The sequence below is a fragment of the Magallana gigas genome, chromosome 6, assembly GCF_963853765.1.
Source record: "Magallana gigas chromosome 6, xbMagGiga1.1, whole genome shotgun sequence".
Classification (NCBI taxonomy): domain Eukaryota; kingdom Metazoa; phylum Mollusca; class Bivalvia; order Ostreida; family Ostreidae; genus Magallana; species Magallana gigas.
In genome coordinates, this window is record NC_088858.1 from 9,688,672 (window position 1) to 9,713,405 (window position 24,734).

At 34.9% G+C, this 24,734-nt stretch overlaps 1 protein-coding gene and 3 long non-coding RNA genes across 5 annotated transcripts; 1 reads left to right on the forward strand and 3 right to left on the reverse strand.

Moving 5' to 3' along the window:
• Positions 1-1,530: 1,530 nt before the first annotated feature.
• On the forward strand, positions 1,531-6,680 carry LOC105336705 (uncharacterized). 2 transcript variants are annotated; one of them, XM_066086666.1, is made up of 2 exons: positions 1,531-1,566; positions 4,124-6,680. In XM_066086666.1, exon 2 carries the CDS (start codon positions 4,141-4,143, stop codon positions 5,971-5,973), a length of 1,833 nt encoding a protein of 610 aa, XP_065942738.1. In that variant the 5' UTR covers positions 1,531-1,566; positions 4,124-4,140; the 3' UTR covers positions 5,974-6,680. The 2 variants fall into 2 exon arrangements, with proteins under 2 accessions (XP_065942738.1, XP_065942737.1); XM_066086665.1 differs by lacking the exon at positions 1,531-1,566 and adding an exon at positions 3,417-3,540.
• A 7,959-nt stretch (positions 6,681-14,639) lies between these two features.
• LOC109619796 (uncharacterized) lies at positions 14,640-16,925 on the reverse strand. Its single transcript, XR_010714747.1, has 3 exons — positions 16,041-16,925; positions 15,928-15,946; positions 14,640-15,801 (listed from the first exon to the last, which is right to left on the reverse strand). It is a non-coding gene; the product is annotated as an uncharacterized lncRNA (long non-coding RNA).
• Positions 16,926-18,101: 1,176 nt separating this feature from the next.
• On the reverse strand, positions 18,102-18,796 carry LOC136276274 (uncharacterized). The gene is made up of 2 exons (XR_010714748.1): positions 18,496-18,796; positions 18,102-18,270 (listed from the first exon to the last, which is right to left on the reverse strand). It is a non-coding gene; the product is annotated as an uncharacterized lncRNA (long non-coding RNA).
• A 2,760-nt stretch (positions 18,797-21,556) lies between these two features.
• LOC136276275 (uncharacterized) lies at positions 21,557-23,051 on the reverse strand. The gene is made up of 2 exons (XR_010714749.1): positions 22,868-23,051; positions 21,557-22,367 (listed from the first exon to the last, which is right to left on the reverse strand). It is a non-coding gene; the product is annotated as an uncharacterized lncRNA (long non-coding RNA).
• Positions 23,052-24,734: the final 1,683 nt, after the last annotated feature.

Genomic DNA, 24,734 nt, shown 5'->3' on the forward strand with positions numbered 1-24,734 from the left:
GACTATTTTGGAAAAAGCTAGAATTCATGGAAAAAGTAAACATTGCACATTGGTGATTTTCTGAAAAAGCGTACGCTTCAGCAATAGCAAAGTACTGTACTTACAGTGCTATAGTATAAAAATGAAAAATGGTTTTGAATATGTATCAAAATGAAAAGACACAAGTTGAAAATACAATGTATAATCTCAAGATAAAACAGTCTATGTTCTACATGCGGAATCCTCCTCGTGGGATGTGGCGGTCCTGGTTGCGAGAGTTAAGCTGACGAAGGTCGTCTACTTGGGTAGAGAGCAACTCAATCTTCCTAACGAGGTTGTCAATGGAGGGCTGTGTGGCAGCAGCAGCCAAAGGTATGGTAGTACAAGTCTCTGGGGCAGCGGTGGGCTGCAACAGCTCTGGAGGGTCAGATTTCCTGTAACCACTTGCGGAGCCAGACAGGGCGGATTCAAAAGCCTGGGCCAAATCGATAGGTCGGCCTGCCCGAACGAAAAATGCCAGCTGGTCTGGGAGGCCCGCGATGAAACGGTGCATGACGTCTCTGTCAGCAACCTCCAGTCTTGTTCCCAGATCGACTACTGTGGCATAGAAGTCCTCAATGCGTTGGTTTGGTTGCAATCTTAATGAGTGGAACTTCTCAACGTCAATGTGGAAACAACGGTTGTTGTTATACTGTGCCAGGAAAGCTGCACGCAAATTATTCCAGTTATACTTTACTGTGTCGGCCAGTCGTTGGTACCAGGACAAAGCCGGTCCTTGTAGATGTAGGTGAAAAGCAGCACACTTACGGTCTGTCGATGTTACTTTAATGTCGTGAAGGATCAAGTAACTGTCCAGTTCATCGAGGAACTTCTGGGGGTCTTCGTGTACATGGCCGGAAAATCTCGTAATATGGATTTTCTGTGAATCCATCATAGACGGCCTTGCTGAAATAACGGGTGTAGATTAACAGTTAATGATTCTCCACCATGTTCCGGTATCGATGTTTATGATAAATGGACGATGGATGTGAGAGGAATAAATGGTCTGAACTCGTGATGAGTTTTCCATCTTTTTATTTCATAACCGGAAACTAAACTAAAACTACTAAATACGGAACCAACATGGTCGAACATTATCGATCCGGAATTCTGGTCAGACTATCATATTACAGATATGGTACACACAAACGACGGAAACCAAGTCAGTAGACTCTAGTAATAAATACGTTGTGTACGATTTGACTGTATAATTGGATATTTTCTTGTTCGCTGAACAGAAAAGTTGAGTTTAATTTCGGTTTGGCGAGTTTAGATATGCTATCAACCTGTTCTCAGGATTTTTATTGACAATAAAGTGTCAATTCTAATTGCAGTTTTGCTGCAAACAACAGCGGTAAATTCAAAATTCATTCCGTAGAAGAAATGGGAAGAATGTCAAAGTTATGAAATTTCCCTTATACCTTTTGCAAGGCGATGCTTTGGTTAAATGTAAATGTAAGTCGGTAGGAAGTTATTCCTATTACTTCTTTCAGACTCAAACTGGCTGAGGTGTCAATGGCTGCAATTTTATCCATGTTTGAGTTTAAAGTAAGTATATATCGACAGGTTTTCATTTTCATGTAGAGAAAAGGTTTAAAACAAGAAGTCGTTTCCAACAATATAATGGAAACAATCTTAAGCAGAAAATTACAAATACGCAAACAAACAAACAAACAAAAATCAATATTGTTAAAACAATTCTGTTTAGTTTATGATTACAAGTTCACACTTCATTGAAATTTTACCGTTGGTTATGGAACCGGTGAGGGATAGGCAAATATCCATGTTTGTGCTACTATAGATGAAGTCACAACCTTCAGAAGTGTGTTCTAATATGTAATTGAACCGATGAGGGATAGGCAAATATCCATGTCCGTGCTACTATCGTTTTATTTGCTAATCATGTGTGGAGAAAAACTGGTTTTCTAAAGGACATACCCGATTAGTAATGAAAAATGAGTCGTTGAAAACTAATTTCGTCATATTTTTTAGGTTCATTTTGGGTATATTTTAGTCCATTTGGGTAAATAGAAGCCCTAAGCTATATATAATCAGATCATAAATTCGAAATATTTTCAAAAATTGATAGCTTTCAAACCAGTGGATAAAAAAAGGAACGCAAGTTGAATTCGATGAGTGCTAATATTAATAGCTGTGTTGAATGAATGGTACAGTAGGATATGCGCCAAAAAGTCCCATCTTCTCTTTCCTACCCTATATTTATTGGAACACTAACTCCGATCATAAAAGTCAAATTTAAATTTAAGTACGAATATTTACCTGTTTATCAAAAGTAAAACTACTCATAATTTATTTGTAGTGCATCGTTATGGAGCTACACAAAAAATTTGAAATTAATTTGCCGAGCCAAAACGAAAAAAAGCCTGAAAAACGAAGAGAAAACGAACTGGGGACAGAAGAATAACTGACAAATTAAATGAGGACTAAAGCCCCCCCCCCCCCCCCCCCGAAATTTATATACTGAAATCAGATCATTGAGTACAACCAATCCGCACACAATTTAAGAAAATGTCATGGTTTTTTAAAATCATTTTCGCTAGCTGATAAGACATCACAAAAATCACACGTGCGCTAACACCGTTGAAATAAAAGCTTGCTAGTTGGTCTGCCCTACCCTAGCTACCTCCCCTTTTTTCTCCTTTAAGAGGCTTAATTATTGTCTACATATGCTTGTATCAAATCAAAGCAATTTCAAATTCTAAATCATAATTGAATTTGACACTACAAAACTCTCTCTCTCTCTCTCTCTCTCTCTCTCTCTCTCTCTCTCTCTCTCTCTCTCTCTCTCTCTCTGTAATCTCGACAATGGCATTGTTACCATACAATACACTATTCCTATCTTGATGTTGTCGCTGAGGTTGTAAATCACTATATCTTCTATGGTTTAAAACTTTTTGAACTGCATCATAACCTATATTTTAACATGTCGATTATTTCATTGAATTTCGTTTCATAGCTAAAACCATACCCAGTTTTAATTATTCAGATTAAACAGATCTCTCTTCGCCAGCCGATTTTTACACAGTTGGGCGAATACACTACGGGTTAAAATGGTTCGGTGGAAAGTACATACAGGGCAAACAAAATCACTTAGATTCGCAAAGCCCACAGTGTTATCACTAATTTAATGTTAATTTAACCATTTTATAACCACTATATAAGAGCTATTAAGACATTTATTTGTACATGTAGGAAAGAGCATGTACGAATGATTTTTATTTAGAACAGTTTGATGTTGCTAGGATACAGGTTTCAGATCCATGGTTTGATTGGTTAATTTAGATATTGAATCTCGAATTTCGAATCTTGAATCTCGTATGTCGAATCTCGTATTTTGAATCTCGAATGAGCCTTCTCGGTTTCGTAAATATGCGTCATTTTTAATGTCCTCTGTTTATTTTCACTTTGCATCTCTGATTGACTCATTTCTTATCGATCGACGTTTCTCTTCATGAAAAAACACATTTGGGATATTATTTTAGTGTATTTCTTTTGGTGCAGGTAATTATTTATCTATTATGATCAATTTTATGCAATTTTTTAAGAGTTTACACTGATATCTTCTTTGTAATCCAAGTAAACTTTTTCACTTCCGTCTTTCAGCTTGCTTGAATATTCAAGTTGTTATTGATGTCTTCTAGCCAGCCAAATTTTAGAAAAGACAGTATAGAAAAGGGATCGGGTTTCTCTTACCTATTGATTAACGAATATGTGTAGAATAAGGTTGTTGTTCCTTGGAATTGGGAGATCTTAATTTTTTCTTAAGCCATGCTTTAATCGAAGTGAACAAGTCATTCATGACCCATCATCTTCTTAAATCATTAGTCCTACATATAACCTAGATACATAAACTATTAAATATACCAGTACAAGCATGTTATTCACGAATAGTAGGAAAAGAATTTATATACTATTTATAATACAGTCCCGCGTGTTTAAACATAATATTTGTTACTCAACAGAAATATCAAAAGAGAGCTGATTAATTGATTAGTATACACGACGCTTTTACTGCTAAAGTATCGCATTAAATTTACAGTTTCTTATGTCTGATGTAAAATTCTTTCAAATTTTGTTTTCTCAGGTACATGGACGACAGTCATGCCATTCATCGTTGACCATGACAAAGCCAAGCACTACATAGAGGTTCTTCGGCAACAAAGTCGTGTGGTGAAGAATGACTGGCGACAACACAACTACTGTCAGTTCATCTCCAGTTTCGCGTCCCACTTTAGGAACGAGCGATGCATGGTGGTGGGTAGTACTACAGAGCGGACGAGACTCCGGTCAAGAAGGGACCAAGGGGACTATGATTACCTGATAATATCTGATGTCGCCATCCCGGTAGAGACTTTAGAATACAGCAAAGATGTGCCTTGCTTTGTCCACATCAATGTTGATAAGACACCTAGTGCACAGTTATCGAACCTGTCAGTGGTGGATGGGAAATATTTGAACGCTAGTCTCTTAAAAAACTTCGATGACAGTGTCTTCAAGATTTTGAGAGGCATCTACGATGTCTTCACTTTGCCATCTTTAACACGGTCTGACGATTTTATTCACATCAAGGTCAACAAAGAGGTGAAACCTGGACATAACCAAGCCCATTTTACTGGTTTTGAATACCTGGGCAAAGAACAAGGGTACATTCAGGTGGAAGCAGATATCAAAGCCATCACAAAACAATTTGGGTGTCTGCTTGATGTAAGTGACATCTCAAGGGACATGATTTCAGTTATGAGAAACATCTTCTTTTTGATAGAAGAATTGCGACCTGAAAATATTCAGAATTCTTTAACTTTTCAAACCTTCGGCGCCCTCATTGAGGCCGGAACGGACGAGACATTGACATCGCTCTATGACGGACGCAGTAAAGGATCCTGTGATAAGGAATCCTGCAATAACGACCAAATCCCCGAGGATCCTAAAGCAGAGGGAAATAGTTCTCCCGGAACAACCAAAGAACTTGTAACAATTCTCTTTGATTTTAAAAGTGGTCGTGATTTTATTCCAGCTTTTCCGATAAAAGGGATATTACCATGTTTAGTCGAATGGAGAAGCAGATTAATGGAATCAAAATCATTTTGGCCAAGTCGCGAAGCGATTGACCGAATCTATGAAAGCGAATATTACGTCATAGCAAAACCCGCAATTGTCAATCCAGATGTCAGGAAAGATTTTTGCATTGGATTTAACAACGCAGAGATGATTCTCTCTTCCACGTTTTCAGATGGACAAAGACTATGTTTCTTACTTTTAAAGTCGTTACAGAAAGGGTACCTGAAAGAGTTTTCAGAACGATTGACTAGCTATCATTGGAAGACGGCATTTTACTATACCTTGGAAACAACCGAGTTAGAAATGTTTGCATCACATTCCGGAATCTTTAATGCATTGGAGAAGGTTCTTAATTTCATGGTTACCTGTCTTGAACAGCGCTTTTTGCGACATTATTTCATAAACAGTAATTTAATTGCTCATTTAATAGAGGAAGAATGTCGCCAAATCATCTCTGCAATACAAGCCATCATATCGGATCCATTAACAGCTTTAGATGTTTACTTTTTTCAAGAAAAGGACGATGGGAAACTCGTTGATCAAATACCGAACGATCAAATTGAGGACTTGAGACACCAAGAAGGCGATTCTTCGCGGAAAACTCACGCGGAGGCAATCCTTTCGTTAGTTAGTCGTCTCCAAATTGGTGCTGACAACGATTCTTCCAAATTCGTTGCGGCCATAGTTGACACCTTGGCAGTTGCCGTGAAGACCGAGGCTAATTTTGATTGCTATGCTAACGAGTTTTGCACTGGTATTCTTAAATTCATCGGTGATTACCTGAACACGAATTTTCAGACAGCGGAAGACCGAAAGAGGAAACTTGAAGTATTTGCTCCAATACTTGAATTATATCTTTCGCAACCATACGGATGAACTATATGTTAGTGTAACTTTCAATGTTACAGTGTCGTAATGTATATCCGTTATCCTTCTTTTATTCAAATGCGAGGGATTTTTGCAAGGTTTGTGAGAATTGCATCGTCATGGATAGTTCTTGCTTGAACCAGTCCTGACCAAGACGTCTAAAGTAAAATTTTGCATTTTTACTGAAAAGTGCATGGCGCGAAAGAAGTCGCTGCGAACCAGATTATTACTGGTAAATAGTGGCAAAATAAAGTCGTTGTGAATGAAGTTGGTTTACAATTGAGTTTTTTTTTCTGGTGTTAGTATCTAGTGTTATCTAATATATCGAAGTCCAATTTTGCTGATTCAACATCCATGCAGTTATGTTATACTGGCACTTTGTGCAAATCCGTGTATTATAATAAAGGGTTCTCTACATAATGGTGTCGACAAAGCTCAGGCACTTTTTATTTTCATAGACATTTTGTGATCTGTTATAAATAATAATACCGATTTCAATGTTAAGAGTAATAGAAGCCTTGTTCGTTTGTTTAAAACAACAGTTGAAACTTGGGCCTAATCTTAGTGACATGTATAATTTGTGTTTGCTGCTTCATCATTTCTATTTATATAAATTAACTCTTTTGCTATTCTGTGGATATCTTTGTATAATTAAGTATTATATTATATTTGTAATAAAATTTAAGGAAAATTTTATGATAAATACTAATTAGACAGATATTCCTATGATTGACGGATGAATTACATTCAAAACGTTGTTTGATATCCCTAACGTAATTTAGTTCCAAAAAAAGAGAACATGCGTTCTCATTAGAATTATGTACACGAGTAAATATAGCATATAATTATATAAGAATACAATTTATAATTTTCCAAACTTTAAAATTACCTCAACATAATCCAGCTGACTTCATCGACCTTTGTTAAAGTAAACACTTTACGGTATATTAATATACAAATCTAGGACTAGAGTTTCATATGTCTTGTATTTTACCTCCTCTTCAACCCCAACGCGTGTCTCCAATTGTTTCAGTATTTTTATACATGAACATTGTAGATGTGTTATCGATTATGTGAAAGACTAAAAAAAAATATACGTTAAGGATTTCAAAATGTCTGTCGGCATTCGAAATTGTATTTTGGCAAGAATTAGAGGGTAAAAGTACCTATGATATGATTTAGCAGTCTTTCGACGCTTTAGCATGACCAGATTTGATGAAATGATTGTCATCAACAAAACTAGCATTTCCATTCTTCCATTATCGAATATACATGTAGGTGCAAACACGAAATCGGTTATCTGCCTTTTATTGAAGTGTTAATCGATGGACTTCTCTTGATTAATTTTATTGTCACGGACGCCATCAATAAATACACTTAAGGTGTCTTGTAGAAGCGGATAGCAGATGGCACTGTAGTCTTATCGAAACATGGAACCTTGTATGACGCCACACATCGGTCTAATTGCGGGACATGCACATGGACGTTGTTGATACTGTTTGATCCACAAAACGACGGAAACCAAGTCAGTAGACTCTAGTAATAAACACGTTGTGTACGATTTGACTGTATAATTGGATATTTTCTTGTTCGCTGAACAGAAAAGTTGAGTTTAATTTCGGTTTGGCGAGTTTAGATATGCTATCAACCTGTTCTCAGGATTTTTATTGACACTAAAGTGTCAATTCGAATTGCAGTTTTGCTGAAAACAACAGCGGTAAATTCAAAATTCATTCCGTAGAAGAAATGGGAAGAATGTCAAAGTTATGAAATTTCCCTTATACCTCTTGCAAGGCGATGCTTTGGTTAAATGTAAATGTAAATGTAAGTCGGTAGGAAGTTATTCCTATAATTTCTTTCAGACTCAAACTGGCTGAGGTGTCAATGGCTGCAATTTTATCCATGTTTGAGTTTAAAGTAAGTATATATCGACAGGTTTTCATTTTCATGTAGAGAAAAGGTTTAAAACAAGAAGTCGTTTCCAACAATATAAAGGAAACAATCTTAAGCAGAAAATTACAAATACGCAAACAAACAAACAAACAAAAATCAATATTGTTAAAACAATTCTGTTTAGTTTATGATTACAAGTTCACACTTCATTGAAATTTTACCGTTGGTTATGGAACCGGTGAGGGATAGGCAAATATCCATGTTTGTGCTACTATAGATGAAGTCACAACCTTCAGAAGTGTGTTCTAATATGTAATTGAACCGATGAGGGATAGGCAAATATCCATATCCGTGCTACTATCGTTTTATTTGCTAATCATGTTTGGAGAAAAACTGGTTTTCTAAAGGACATACCCGATTAGTAATGAAAAATGAGTCGTTTAAAACTAATTTCGTCATATTTTTTAGGTTCATTTTGGGTATATTTTAGTCCATTTGGGTAAATAGATGCACCAGCGCAGCTCTAAGCTATATATAATCAGATCATAAATTCGAAATATTTTCAAAAATTGATAGCTTTCAAACCAGTGGATAAAAAAAGGAACACAAGTTGAACTCGATGAGTGCTAATATTAATAGCTGTGTTGAATGAATGGTACAGTAGGATATGCACCAAAAAGTCCCGTCTTCTCTTTCCTACCCTATATTTATTGGAACACTAAATCCGATCATAAAAGTCAAATTTAGATTTAAGTACGAATATTTACCTGTTTATCAAAAGTAAAACTACTCATAATTTATTTGTAGTGCATCGTTATGGAGCTACACAAAAAATTCGAAATTAATTTGCCGAGCCAAAACGAAAAAAAGCCTGAAAAACGAAGAGAAAACGAAGTGGGGACAGAAGAATAACTGACAAATTAAATGAGGACTAAAGCCCCCCCCCCCCCCCTGAAATTTATATACTGAAATCAGATCATTGAGTACAACCCATCCGCACACAATTTAAGAAAATGTCATGGTTTTTTAAAATCATTTTCGCTAGCTGATGTATAAGACATCACAAAAATCACACGTGCGCTAACACCGTTGAAATAAAAGCTTGCTAGTTGGTCTGCCCTACCCTAGCTACCTCCCCTTTTTTCTCCTTTAAGAGGCTTAATTATTGTCTACATATGCTTGTATCAAATCAAAGCAATTTCAAATTCTAAATCATAATTGAATTTGACACTACAAAACTCTCTCTCTCTCTCTCTCTCTCTCTCTCTCTCTCTCTCTCTCTCTCTGTAATCTCGACAATGGCATTGTTACTATACAATACACTATTCCTATCTTGATGTTGTCGCTGAGGTTGTAAATCACTATATCTTCTATGGTTTAAAACTTTTTGAACTGCATCATAACCTATATTTTGACATGTCGATTATTTCATTGAATTTCGTTTCATAGCTAAAACCATACCCAGTTTTAATTATTCAGATTAAACAGATCTCTCTTCGCGAGCCGATTTTTACACAGTTGGGCGAATACACTACGGGTTAAAATGGTTTGGTGGAAAGTACATACAGAGCAAACAAAATCACTTAGATTCGCAAAGCCCACAGTGTTATCACTAATTTAATTGTTTATACTGTGTAGGGTTAATTCATCAATGTTAATTTAACCATTTTAAAACCACTATATAAGAGCTATTAAAACATTTATTTGTACATGTAGGAAAGAGCATGTACGAATGATTTTTATTTAGAACAGTTTGATGTTGCTAGGATACAGGTTTCAGATCCATGGTTTGATTGGTTAATTTAGATATTGAATCTCGAATTTCGAATCTTGAATCTCGTATGTCGAATCTCGTATTTTGAATCTCGAATGAGCCTTCTCGGTTTCGTAAATATGCGTCATTTTTAATGTCCTCTGTTTACTTTCACTTTGCATCTCTGATTGACTCATTTCTTATCGATCGACGTTTCTCTTCATGAAAAAACACATTTGGGATATTATTTTAGTGTATTTCTTTTGGTGCAGGTAATTATTTATCTATTATGATCAATTTAATGCAATTTTTTAAGAGTTTACACTGATATCTTCTTTGTAATCCAAGTAAACTTTTTCACTTCCGTCTTTCAGCTTGCTTGAATATTCAAGTTGTTATTGATGTCTTCTAGCCAGCCAAATTTTAGAAAAGACAGTATAGAAAAGGGATCGGGTTTCTCTTACCTATTGATTAACGAATATGTGTAGAATAAGGTTGTTGTTCCTTGGAATTGGGAGATCTTAATTTTTTCTAAAGCCATGCTTTAATCGAAGTGAACAAGTCATTCATGACCCATCATCTTCTTAAATCATTAGTCCTACATATAACCTAGATACATAAACTATTCAATATACAAGTACAAGCATGTTATTCACGAATAGTAGGAAAAGAATTTATATACTATTTATAATATAGTCCCGCGTGTTTAAACATAATATTTGTTACTCAACAGAAATATCAAAAGAGAGCTGATTAATTAATTAGTATACACGACGCTTTTACTGCTAAAGTATCGCATTAAATTTACAGTTTCTTATATCTGATGTAAAATGCCTTAAAATTTTGTTTTCTCAGGTACATTGACGGCAGTCATGCCATTCATCGTTGATCATGACAAAGCCAATCACTACATAGAGGTCCTTCGGGAACAAAGTCGTGTGGTGAAGAACGACTGGCGACAACACAACTATTGTACGTTCATCTCCAGTTTCGCGTCCCACTTTGGGAACGAGCGATGCATGGTGGTGGGTAGTACTACAGAGCGGACGAGACTCCGGTCAAGAAGGGACCAAGGGGACTATGATTACCTGATAATATCTGATGTCGCTATCCCTATAGAGACTTTAGAGTACAGCAAAGATGTGCCTTGCTTTGTCCACATAAATGTGCATAATACACAGTTGTCGAACCTGTCGGTGGTGGATGGGAAATATTTGAACGCTAGTCTCTTAAAAAACTTCGATGACAGTGTCTTCAAGATTTTGAGAGGCATCTACGATGATGTCTTCACTATGCCATTTTTAAGACGATCTAAAGATTATATTCACATCGAGGTCAACAAAGAGGTAAAACCTGGACATAACCAAGCTCGATTTTCTGGTTTTGAATACTTGGACAAAGACCAAAGGTACATTCAGGTGGAAGCAGATATAAAAGCTATAACAAAGCAGTTAAAGAGTCTGTTTGCTGAAAGTGACATCTCAAAGGATATGATTTCAGTTATGAGTAATATCTTCTTTTTGTTAGAAGAATTGCGACCTGAAAATATTCAGAATTCTTTAACTTTTCAAACCTTCGGCGCTCTCATTGAGGCCGGAACGGAGGAGACATTGACATGGCTCTATGATGGACGCAGTAAAGGATCCCGTGATAAGGAATCCTGCAATAACGACCAAATCACCGAGGATCCTGAAACAGAGGGAAATAGTTCCCCCGGAAAACCAAAAAACTTGTGACAATTCTCTTTGATTATAAAAGTGGTCGTGATCTTATTCCAGCCTTTCCGATAAAGGGAGCACTACCATGTTTAGTCGAATGGAGAAGCAGGTTAATGGAATCAAAATCATTTTGGCCAAGTCGCGAAGCGATTGACCGAATCTATGAAAGCGAATATTACGTCATAGCAAAACCTGCAATGTCAGGAAAGATTTTTGCATTGGATTTAACAACGCAGAGATGATTCTCTCTTCCACGTTTTCAGATGGACAAAGACTATGTTTCTTACTTTTAAAGTCGTTACAGAAAGGATACCTGAAAGAGTTTTCAGAACGATTGACTAGCTATCATTGGAAGACTGCATTTTACTATACCTTGGAAACAACCGAGTTAGAAATGTTTGCATCACATTCCGGAATCTTTATTGCATTGGAGAAGGTTCTTAATTTCATGGTTACCTGTTTAAAACGGCGCTTTCTGCGACATTATTTCATAAACAGTAATTTAATTGCTTATTTATTAGCGGAAGATTCTCGCCAGATCATCTCTGCAATACAAGCCATCATATCAGATCCAGTAAAAGCTTTAGATGTTTATTTTTTTCACGAAACGGACGATGGGAAACTCGTTGATCAAATTCCGAACGATCAAATTGAGGACTTGAGACACCAAGAAGGCGATTCTTCGCGGAAAACCCGCGCGGAAGCAATCGTTTCGTTGGTTAGTCGTCTCCAAACTGGCACAGGCAACGATTCTTCTAAGTTTGTGGCGGCAATTATTGACACTTTGGCCGTTGTTGCAAAGGCTGAGGCAAATTTTGATTGCTATGCTCATGCGTTTTACTCTTATATTCTTCAAATCATTGGTGATTATTTGAACACGAAATTTCAAACAGAGGAAGACCGAAAGAGAAAGCTCAAAGAATTTTCACCAACAATTAAATTGTATATGTCGCATTCTTTTGGATGATATATTTATCAGTCACTTTCACGCGCAGTGTCGTATAAAGCTTTTCAACTGTAACGTGTGAGAAATTTTAGCAAGGATTGCAAGAACTTCATTGTCGTGGATATTTCTTGTTTGAACTAGTCCTGACCAAGACTTCTAATGTAAATTTTGTGTTATGCACTGGATAATGTTTGATGCAAATAAAAACTCGGTGTGAAATAGATTATTGCAGTTAAAAAGCGGCGAAAAAAATTCAACGCGAATTTAATATTGGTTTACACTTTATTTTAATATTTGATTTGATTTTGATTCGATCTCTTTATAGTACATCGAGGACTAATTGTAGGTCTGTAGCTCCCGGTCGGAAAAAAATCGGAGAGGCGAACTTTGATTCAACATTCATGTAGTTATACTTAGTGCAACAGGGCTCAAATTGTATGGAATACAATCCGGGGTAAATCCTCGTACACCATTGATTAGACCTTGATAACGAGTTTATTTCCTAGGTTATATAAATTTTAAAATGATTAGTTTATTTCCTATGTTATTTAAATTTTAAAATTATATTGTTTTACCAGTGCTTTGAAACTTGAAAATCTGGTCTAAGATCACTAAAGATAAATAAATCATATAACATATTTGATTCAAATGTTTAACTGAGATTTTGACAAATTATTAATTCATTTACTTCATTTAACGTTACTTTTTTGCGCAAAGATCTATAGGTGCACTTGTAAACAAGTATTGCATTGTGACGTCACATTTTTTTTACACCCGGCTTGTTAAAACCCCTGTCACACCGGATCTGCGTCATCGTGGCTATTCCGCTGCGTCCTTAAATAATGTAAAACTCGAAGGTAAACGCAGTAGAGTCTCCTACAGCGCCGTAACTACGCTACGGCATCTTCATTTGTCGCAGTGGGATCGCCAAGAACATTTTAGAACGCCATACGACGGCGCGCACTTCAGGCATGCACAAAGTACGCACCGTGGCTCTGCGTTCTGATAAACACGCCGTAGAAGCGGAGTAATGTCGCCGTGACAGCGTCGTAAGGTCTCCAACAGCGCCACGACAGCTCCGTTATCATTATGAGAGAGAGAGAGAGAGAGAGAGAGAGAGAGATTTCTGTTGAGAAAAAAGAAGTATACGAATCAAACTTCACAAACACAGTATATCAATCTTTGAATCAAACATCACAAACAGTAAAGAATACATGCACTACATTGTTAGGCATGCTTCCTTTCTCTTTACTTGAAATCAAACATCACAAACAGTGTAGAATACCTATACTTCATTGTTAGGCATGCTTCCTTTCTCTTTACTTGAAATCAAACATCACAAACAGATTAGAATACTACATTGTTAGGCATGCTTCCTTTCTCTTTACTTGAAATCAAAACATCACAGTGTAGAATACTTTATTGTTAGACATACTTCTTTTCTCCTTACTTGAAATGAAAACTATTAGAACAAAACTTTTCCCCCTTATCCTGGAAGGAACAGGGTGCACCTCGCGCGTTGATTTGATTGACGGGGGTAACACGTGGACTCGGACTGAAACTGCATGCTGGATTGAATCACAATGTACTATATATATATATATATATATATATATATATATATATATATATATATATATATATATATATATATATATATTAAATAAAAAAACACGAAAAATTCAATATAGCTTAAGCGCTTTCATTTTAAAATCTTCAGAAGCTATATATTATATAGCTTCTGAAGATTTTAAAATGAAAGCGCTTAAGCAATATTGAACGTTTTTCGTGTTTTCTTATTTAATTTTTATCTATAACTCGCCAACCACTGTGGATTTTATTGTGTTTATATATATATATATATATATATATATATATATATATATATATATATATATATATATATATATATATATATATATATATATATATATATATTCATTGAAAAAGAGACTTTGGATATATATATATATATATATATATATATATATATATATATATATATATATATATATATATATATATATATATATATATATATATATATATATATATATATATATACATACTAATTTTATGAATATATAATATTTGTATATTTCAATATATTACAAATGAATGTACATATAATTACATGCCGTTTTCTACCTGGGGTTTGCAAATCACTATACACGGAAAATAATTATTATATCGACTTAAACTATATATACACAAGGAAAGAAACGTGTACATACATGTAAATAGTTTGCATTGTATCAATTTTTCAAGTTCGAGTTGTATGCCTTTAATAACATGTACAGTTTCCCATGTTGTTTTGTGATGCAAAATAATTTCCAACTTCCTTTTTTGTGTAAAGAATAAACACCTTTATGTAGTAATATAACAAGCTTATAAGGTTAAAATAAGAGAACAACACTAATTATTTTAATATTATCTACCTAACTCTGATGTCAACCTGGAAAATATCCTCGCGACCTTAAATTACCATAATACTAAACCGCTTCGCGAACATTCTAACATGATAAGCGGTAAGCGCGCTGTTTTTTCTTTAATTAAAAAAAATTCATATATTGTCATTAGTTTAATTTCCCCCGAAATGATGCCTCCGTCTATCAGTACTTTGATTTTTCATTTGGCTGCGTTCACACAGCGACCCCAAAGAGCTGTTGCTGCGATCATCGCGTTTTCTTGACGTTTCCTCTGCGTTTATTTGCGTTTGTACCGCGTTTCTAGTGCGTTTTCAGCCAGCCCACGAAAACTCAAACAATGGCTGTTGTAAAATAGTAAGCGATGTAGTATAACAAATTTGATGTAGATTACTATGTAAAAAGTAGCATTTGCGAATATTTCAGGACCTGTTACAGGACGTAGATGGAATTCATGCAGTTGTCTTATGTTTTCACATGTTTTCTGTTTTATAACAACTAATAACGGTTCTTTTTGTAGACTTGACTACTAAGATTTTTGTCCTTCACAAATTATTTAGAGTAACCAGTTCCTTATTTTTACCAAAGGTTCAAAATCAAGGAACAGACATTTTTTCTTAACATTCGCTTTTTGTGGAGCTGTTAAAATATTATCAAACAACTTTTATGACATAAAAATTAGCTATTTCATACAACAGTTGATACTCGGGGCTAATATTAGTCAAGCATTTTGAAACATGACAATATTAATTAATCTATAAATCTAGGGATAGAGTTTTACATGCTTTAAATAATACCACCTCTTCAATCGCAACGCATGTCTCCAAAATCTCGGACAGTCACACGAGATGATAGCACCTATTAACGTACAGATTATGATGGCCCCCACTATCCCTAGTCTCGTCACTGAGGACCGATGATCGGGAACGCTGATTCGTCGTCTTCTGTATGACGTCAAATCTCTCTTACTGAGAACCAATTCCTTACGAATGCTGTCTTTAAACTCTTGTAGCCACAACGACACATCTTTCTGTGTAAAATTGTACCACTTTGGTGCAGCTTGGCACGGACACATGCAAAGTTCTGCTGTTTTGTTGATTTCTTTGTGAAAATGAAATTTTATGTATTTTAAAAGCATGTATAATTTTTTTAGTTTTTTAAATTTGTTTCGGTATTTTTTAACATGAGCATTGATGATGTATTAATTATTATGTTTCCGGTACTCACCCAAAACTAAATTGATGTCCTAAAATAGAAAATACATTAATTACATAAATTATTTTATAATGTTTGGCGGCTAACGAAACTATAGCTTCATGAGAATTAGAAGGTAAACATACCTGCGATATGTTTTCACAGTCTTTAGATGCTATTTCATGACCAGATATGATGTAATAATTGTCATCAACAAAACTAGCATTTCCATTCCTCCATTTTCGAATATGGGAGCGAACGCAAAATGGTTGATCTGCCGTCACATTAAAGTGGTAATCATTGGACTTTTCTTGGTTGATTTTATTGTCACGGACGCCATCAATAAATACATTTATGGTGTCATTTAGCAGTGGATACAATCTAATGATCCGAATATGTGTCTCTCCAGATGGCACTGTAGTCTTATCGAAACATGGAACCTCGTATGACGTCACACATCGGTCTAATGGCGGTAGGTGCACACGGATGTTGTTAACACTGTTTTTTGATCCACAGACGACGGAAAGCAATTCAGTAGACATGAAAGACACGTTGTATAAGTTTTGACTGTATATTTGAATATTCTCTAGTTTATTTAACAGAAAAGTTGAGTTAAATGTTCGGTTTGGCGAATTCAGATATGTTATCAACCTGTTCTCGGGATTTTTTATTGAAATAAAAGTGTGATTTCTATTGGCCGTTATGCTGCAGACAGCAGCGGAAAATTCAAAACTCATTCCGTAAATTAAACTGTAATTTGAACCAAGTGACGCAATAGGAAGGATGTCATATTTGGAATGAAATTTTCCATATACTCCTTGCAAGGCGATGCTGTGGTTAGATATAATTCGATAAGAAGTCATTGGCATTATATCGTTCAGACTCAACGATTCATTTTGCAAGATCACTTGTTTCTCATATCTTAGTCCCTGATAACTAAGTGAAATATCTATGGCTGCAATTTTATCCACGTTAGGGTTTATAAACAGTATTGACTGGTTCTCATTTTTATCTAATGAAAAGGTGCCAAACAAGAAGTCGTTTCCGAGGATATATCCAAAGCAATCTAAAGCAAAAAAAAAAAAAACAACAACAATATAATTAAGCAATGAAACAAACAAAAACTTATTGCTAAAAACATTCTTCGAAGTTTGTGATTAGAAAATTGTAGCCACTTTATTTGAATTAAAATATAAGCTGATTTACCCTTCGTTATGGAAGCGACAAAGAAAAGGCAAATAAATATCCACGTCCGTGTTACTATAGATGACGTCATAACGTTCAGAAGTGTGTTCTATATTGGCTCTTGGTGACCATGTATGAGCACCATAACCTTCGTATCTAGAAAAATTATATTATAAATGGTTTGAATAAAATATTTATACTATTAACAATAAAAAGTTTGACAAATTATTTTGGGTTCATAACAATATAAAATTTCAATAATATTTACCGTTAGAATTACGTTTGATAAATTTGACAAACATAATTATGAGTACTGACAATGACAGTTGACTCTTGCATTGAACTAAAAATATTTTTCCAAAGTGTATTTTAGATGAACATATATTATCTGAAAGTTTACTCACCAAGCTGCAATATTATTATGTTTTCGCCTTAAGAAAACAAATGTATATCAGTGAATCGTATCAATCGTAAATTTAAATAAGTGCCGCCGGTACGCATTTGTAAAAAGAAAATGGGACTGGAACTCACTGAAAATTTGTTCTTTTTATACGATTAGATGATGAAAAGTATTATGTTTGCATAGAACTTCAATTACAACTTGTTCATTGAACTGAGCGCGAAACATCAGACTTTCGAGAGCTTATCATGGACAGCAAAGGCTTTTCTCACTCTTGGATTGATGGAATCGATGATTTTGTGTGATCAAGATTAGCCGCATTTTTAAGATCCAGTGTAAATCCACTTCCATTGCAATTCTTTGCTTTTCCCGAACAACAAAATAAGCTAGAACTCTAAGAATGTTGCGCAATTTTATTTGACAGCATGCCTTTTGAAAGTCCATAATGTGAAAAATACGGACATGTTCAGATAAACCTGATTTGTCATAGCATATATACTGTCATAGAAGTTATCCAATACACGTATTCCAATATCTGTTTAAACATGTACAGAATGCAATTAAGCAGTTAATTGTGAGATATATAAAGTAACAAAAAATAAGATTTCTACGCATCAGTTCATTATCTGGTCAACATCGATTTCTTCCAAAAAGTCTTCTTATCCATTTAGGACAGTGTCGTCTGCGAACGTGTCTGATGCTGGTTCCATACAGGCCCGGTTGTCTGGCGTAGGCCATCATTCTCAGTCCTCCATGGGGTAGCTCCCTTCGTGCACGTGTCAAGGAGGTACCTATAGATTGATTTACGAACATTGTGATGCACGTGTAGCTATAAATAGTAGGCTCGTTCTCGTCTGTCATAAATCAATTACTCAAACCAAAATATGATGATAAAGTACATGTAATGCAACCTATAGGAGTTTCAACTGTTTTGAAATGCATCAATCATAAAGGATATGTTATGTTACGCATCAACAGCAAAGAAAAAAGGAGTGAACGAAAGGAATTTACATTACCATTGGGTAGAGCCCGAGGCTTCTCCGATCCAAGGCTAAAGCATAAAGCCAACAAAAACACAAGCAAGAAAAAGCTTCTTTTAAGAGTTGGCATTTCTTCTGATTTATCAGGTGTCTTAATTAATAAAGTACAACACAATCACATCTTGTTATCAAATCACAACATAAGGTTACAGGTTACTGAAAAATCAAACAAGAGTGGAGATAATGGGTATGGAGATGGTCAACATCGCTATCGGAGGTCGGGATATTTGATAAGATTTGCATTGCCTTCAGTTATGAGGTGGCGATGGTCAGCAAGATATCCAATAAACAGAGATAATTTACTGATCGTAAATATGTAAAGATGTAAAAAAAAAACCTGAAGAAGGAGAATGGTCAGAAGAATACATGTGAATATCTGTAATACCGGTATCTATACATTCTGGCATTTTGAAATTTGTTTTTATCAATCTGTAACTGTCAAGGAATGAAAAAATTGCATAAAGGGTCGATGAAATGGTTATCTAAGAATTATCAACAACGTTCCATTGAGTTTAGGAAATGTGTTTACATGATAAACCTTGTGTTCGAACATAAATTTTGTATGAAACAGACGCATTTTCTAATAATTTAAAAGTATATGGGTTGTTTTTTTATTTATCGTACATGTATATTGAAATTTTTGTTGCTAGCTGTGATTCTTTCTATTTGTAAAGTACATGGTCAGTAGACAAAGAGTTCGCTGTGTGAGAGGTAGTAATAAGACGAACAAGCAAACTAAAGGTTCTCATTCACGGCAAATATTACACCACGACTATACATAGTGTATCCTTCACAGGTGCTCGAAATTATATGACCCAACTACACGTAATCAACTGTCTCTAAACTAATTTGATAATTTCTTACCAATGTAAAACAGAAATTAAACAGCCAAGTAAGAAATAAAATGGTGGATTTATTTTCATCATTCTTAATTATCGATATTCATGTTGATGCATCCGGAAACTTTAATTTACAATCGCTTGCGTTTCATATCGATCTCCATCCCTGATTTATCAGGCTGGATTCCAAAACGACAGGCAAAGATTTTCTAAGTCTTAATTGAGATCTATTTTATGGATTTTCTCTAAGTTTTATTCCCGTTTTACTACCTTGAAATCAACAGTTTGACAGGTCTTGTTAAACACAGAATATTCTGGTTATCAGAAATATGCTATTAAAATAAACAAAAATATCAAAATTGATGTATGCTTCTATTTCTGTTTTGAGTGAAAGCACCTGTGTTAGCGAAGTTTAGCAATGCTCAAATTTTATTTATTCTCTAAACAACTTTCCCTAGAAAAACAAAAATTCAAATGTCCTGATTTTGCTATTTCCAAATGTAGAAATAGGAAATGTGATATTTTGGGAGTTGGCCTGTAGAATTGACCTCTAGTGTTTATCACGCATAAACACACACAAGTAATTGTTTGCCTCATAAATTTTGCATGATAAAAGTCTTAGCATGGATTTCCTACGAAAATTTTCACTTGAACATCGAGAGAATTTCATTCTAATCCATTATTATTTTGAATGCTTATTAAGAAGTTAATATGTACTGACAGTGTTAACGTACTTGTTTACAGAGTCCCTCGTCATTGTTCTTTGGTTTGAACTTCCATGTGCACAACACAATTCTCAACATTTTGATAGAACAAGGCTTTTTTAGCAAAACTATCTTGAGCAGATTTCAATTCAAATAAAAAAAATTAGTTATATTGCGCAATCAGCATGCTAATCCCTGAATAATTATTTAGGCATACATGTAGTTTATGCAATAGATGAGCTGGATAGTTCGTGATCTAACAACAAAGAAAGACTATAAGCCGTCCGATTAAAATAAGTCCCCTTTTCTTTCGTTATACTATTTCTTAAGAAATAAAAATGATGTTTTTTAGGTTAAAATATCCATATACTTTTTGGAGGTAAAAGCTAAAACATCTGTAAGAAACGATATCAATTTGATTTTTCTTGGCAGAGTTTTCTTCGAATCATGTAATTTTATATTCCTTGTCTTATAGTTTTTCATGAACATTATTGTGGAAAACTGCGCAAAAATTGATAAAATTCATTTATAATGTAGGGCGTTGTCTAACGACATAGTGAAGTATTGTAACTTGTTTTTTATTTCCTTGTTAATGCGAAATGTATGTGGCAAAATGATACGTTCTCGAGCAATATCATCTCAGTGATGTTACGAATGGTGTCTTAAATTGCATTTATTTATAAGTCACCAACTTGTCCGTCCGTTCATCTCTTAAAAAAGACGTGGACTATATCAAGATGCATGCACGGTGCATAATTCGTCAATGGGGCCAAACCCAACCATTTTCAGAGAAGTTCCAGGCAGTTATTTGATACAGGCGAGTTTCCTCTCAGAAGATCTCCAGCTCTCCACGCTAGATAACTGGATATCTTCACGGGCGTCACAGTACATGTTCTACAAAATCTGCTCCAAAATATCATGAAGCTGTTTTTGCGAAACCATGCGGTTTTCTTTGAAATATATCATTCCACTTCCTCATTGTTAGCATGAACTTAACAAAGTTAAGTGTTTCCTTGTTTTCAAGCTTTTTTCTTGCTATAATTAAACCTATCATAATTAAAACATATTTTGAGTTGTAATTTTTACATCTGCAGAAACAACACTCAAATAACCAAAAGTATAACAAACAAATATTGAATTATAATGTCCCAAGTCTGCTTTAAATACCAGAGTACATGTAATGCCAATTTTCCTAATAATTACTTCACCAAAACAAGTATTTCGATATATTTTTACGCTACCGAAGTTGATCTTTCTACGGTATGTGCCCTTAGATATGTTTCAACTCATCGGAAAAGAATTACTTCATATTAATATTGAATTTTATTTCATTTTCATTTCAATCATCAATTTTATTTTATTTTATTTTTTTTTGGGGGGGGGGGGGGAGGTGGGGGGAGCGGGGTGACAAGAGAATTATATATTGATTAAAACAGAACTCTTAGTACCTTCTCAAACACCGCACGATTTTAGATACAAGCGTTTCAAAACAAAGCAATTTCAAGTATTTATTTTTGACATTAGAAATATCTATTTCATTAAAATACGAAATGACAGAATACCCATAACACATATACATGATAATAATACGCAAGCTAATTTGTTATAATCTTCGACAAACAGAAATTGAAAATTGACACAATGTTTATACTTTTATGATAGTTTTATGTATGATGATGAGAATATAATAATGTTAATTCTAAAATCAGGGTCAATGAAACTGCCAGGTAAGTTTTTCTCTTTGATGCAGAAAATTCCTCTGCAAATGAACGAAATCAGTAGCATCCTGATCCTGTGCCAGCATTGGTGCAAGAACCTTTTACGATAGAACAAGACAAGAGCCCGGAGTCGTGGCAAAGGTTGAGTGTGTACATAATGCAAAATTCCCAGACGTATACAATGATAAACAAATCGAGTATTTTCACCGCTAAAAAAATTCTCTGCATTTTTTAAAAATCCGAATCACAGGTGTTCTTTGCATCATTTATCTTGGGTGTCTTCACAGTTTTTTTGTCTCTTAATAACCGAACGAAAACAGATCACAAGGATTGTTTCTGTACATGAAAGATGAAACGACACCTGGTGTAGGTTGGGACATTATGAATAAGATGTTATGACTGTAAGTCTCGAAACTGCTCCACTTCTGGCGTCAAGTACATCAACACCTTCCAGTTCTAACACTTTCCACGAAGTCTCCGCCAGAACCCGCACGGCCGTCGCTGTCGGTTTGTGTTGGTGTGGTACAACGAATCATCCCTGGCCGACAACAGAACTCGGACCCTGTTCTCTCCAATGCGGCGAATTTCTACAAAATTTATTTCAGATGTGTACATGATTGTCTTAAGAATCATGAACGAAACAGCTTTTTTTCATATCAATTTTAATGTACATGATTGTCTTCAGAATTTAAAGAATTGTTGTTCACAAAATCTATTATATTTCAATTTTTATACCTGATAATTCCTATAATTCTTGCAATTATATCTTTTTTGAAAGTTTATCCTTTGTGTTAGAATTTCATTAAGATATTCTATTCAAGACCTTTTTGATGTAACAAAAATAGGTTTTCATTAAAAAAAGAAAAAAAAACCCGCATATCTAATCTTTTGCGCACATTTATCTTACAATTCTAATTAGCAAAATATCCGTCACAACTAAAATTAATTTGTGAAACATTTGTTACGAGAATATTCTTCAAAATTATTATCAGGAATTTCGCATTGAGAAGCGGGAATTTTGGCAAATGTTGTCATATTGTCATAAGTGACAAAACCAGAACTCTGGGACTGATGACCATCCACTCACCTGGCATCGGTTCCTGTATCGCCTCCTCAGTATCTTCTGAATAGCATGCGGCTACCAACATCAGAAGAACACTGGCGAACATAAAGCTCCAAACTTTAGACGGGGCCATGCTTCTTTCAAAATGTTGTAAGAATTTTTCTCAATTTCCAAGAGACTCTTCACTTTTATATGTCTTGGGGGTCGGAAACCGAGCGTGATTCTGATAGCGAACGTTTTTTTCATAAATTGCGATAACGGTGTAATGGGGTTGGGAAGTAAACACGAGGGATTTTCCGTGGTCGTGACCTTGGAGCGGATCTTGCAATTTCCTGTGTTTTCCTAAGTTCGCTAGAAATAATACATATGTATTGAATGTAAATACAGCTCTCTGCGGATCTACATAGAATTGGAATGATGAGTATGCGCATCGTTACCAAATGTCAATTATTTTCATTACTTAAGGTATAAAAAATCTGCAGGTTACCAATCAAGCTGAGTTAATGGATAAAAAAGGGTTGCAGAAGTTACTTGAGGTACGATTGTTTCTTGCATCAAGAACTTCGGGACAATGCACTCTATAATTCAAAAAACAAGTCAGCAACCTGAGAACTGATTTTATTATAACGGTTATCTTTAGATCACACGAATCAAAAAAACTAATTGCATTTGGAACTCTGAAAGATTCATTGTGCAATTCATCGTGGAGAGCAAAAAACTCGCGACGAGATGTTGGAGAGCAGCTGGATAGAACGATTGGTCCTATGCATATGACATAAGCACCATTATGACTACCGTCACGTACATATTTAACGTAACTTTGGATTGATTAAGGGGGATGCATGCCAGTACATGAGACGCCGGGTCTGTGTCGACAGTTTGACACTAGTGTGTAAGCCAATTGAAGCTCGACGTTCTTAATTCTGTCATGGTTTTTTCCTGTGTAAATAAGTGCTAAATGATTTCATAATTCTTGTTCTTTTTAAACCAATGTCTTTTCGGGTTCATATTTTTAAAAAAAAATTGCCAACGATAAAATACTTCAGATCTATTCAATATCATGAAAAAGCGATTAACTGGATCAATTTAAGATCTTTCGATTTTCTGAATATATAAAGATTTAGGAATTACAGAGCTCGAGATTTGATATATTTTACACTTTTAATTTTGTGGTTTGCGAAAATTCTTTCTGTAATACAGATGGATTGTAAGACTGATAATCAGGCGATGTTTTTGCGGAAATAATTTAAAATACAGTATGTCAAGTGTATAGTTTCTGATACGTCGATTCTCGACAAATACGTTCAAATGGCCAAAAATATTTGAACTCTTTACACACATGAATACTATCACTAAAACCTTATTGCAGCCATATGTATTGTCAAGAGGCGGATACAATTAATGAATGATAAAAAGATTACATACTATACAATTCAACGATGTTCATTTGTCGAAGAAGTGAGGGGGCACGATTATTTTACAATGCTTGCACAAATATCTTTATTTCCAGCATATGCATACGTCATTGAGAGCATACTAGTGTCTTTTCATAATTTACAATTTTTCAATTGTCATTAAGGAGCATTACTTAATAATTCATGGACTCATTAACAATTGAGGATTGTTAATTAGGAATAAAAATAATTGTGGTACTTGTTAGACTAAGTACAGGCATAGAATCGTGTGAGGTTTTATGACTATTACATGTAGAAAAGATCACATTTCTATTCATTTCTGAATTATACAACATACTCAGTATAGTATACTAGTATATAGAACTCTCTCTCTCTCTCTCTCTCTCTCTCTCTCTCTCTCTCTCTCTCTCTCTCTCTCTCTCTCTCTCTCTCGTGCGTTATCATGAGACAGAAATATACATCTATGAATATAATTT

Excerpts from the sequence above, each read along its gene's own strand:
- LOC105336705 (XM_066086666.1), top strand. The coding sequence starts at position 4,141 with ATGCCATTCATCGTTGACCATGACAAAGCCAAGCACTACATAGAGGTT.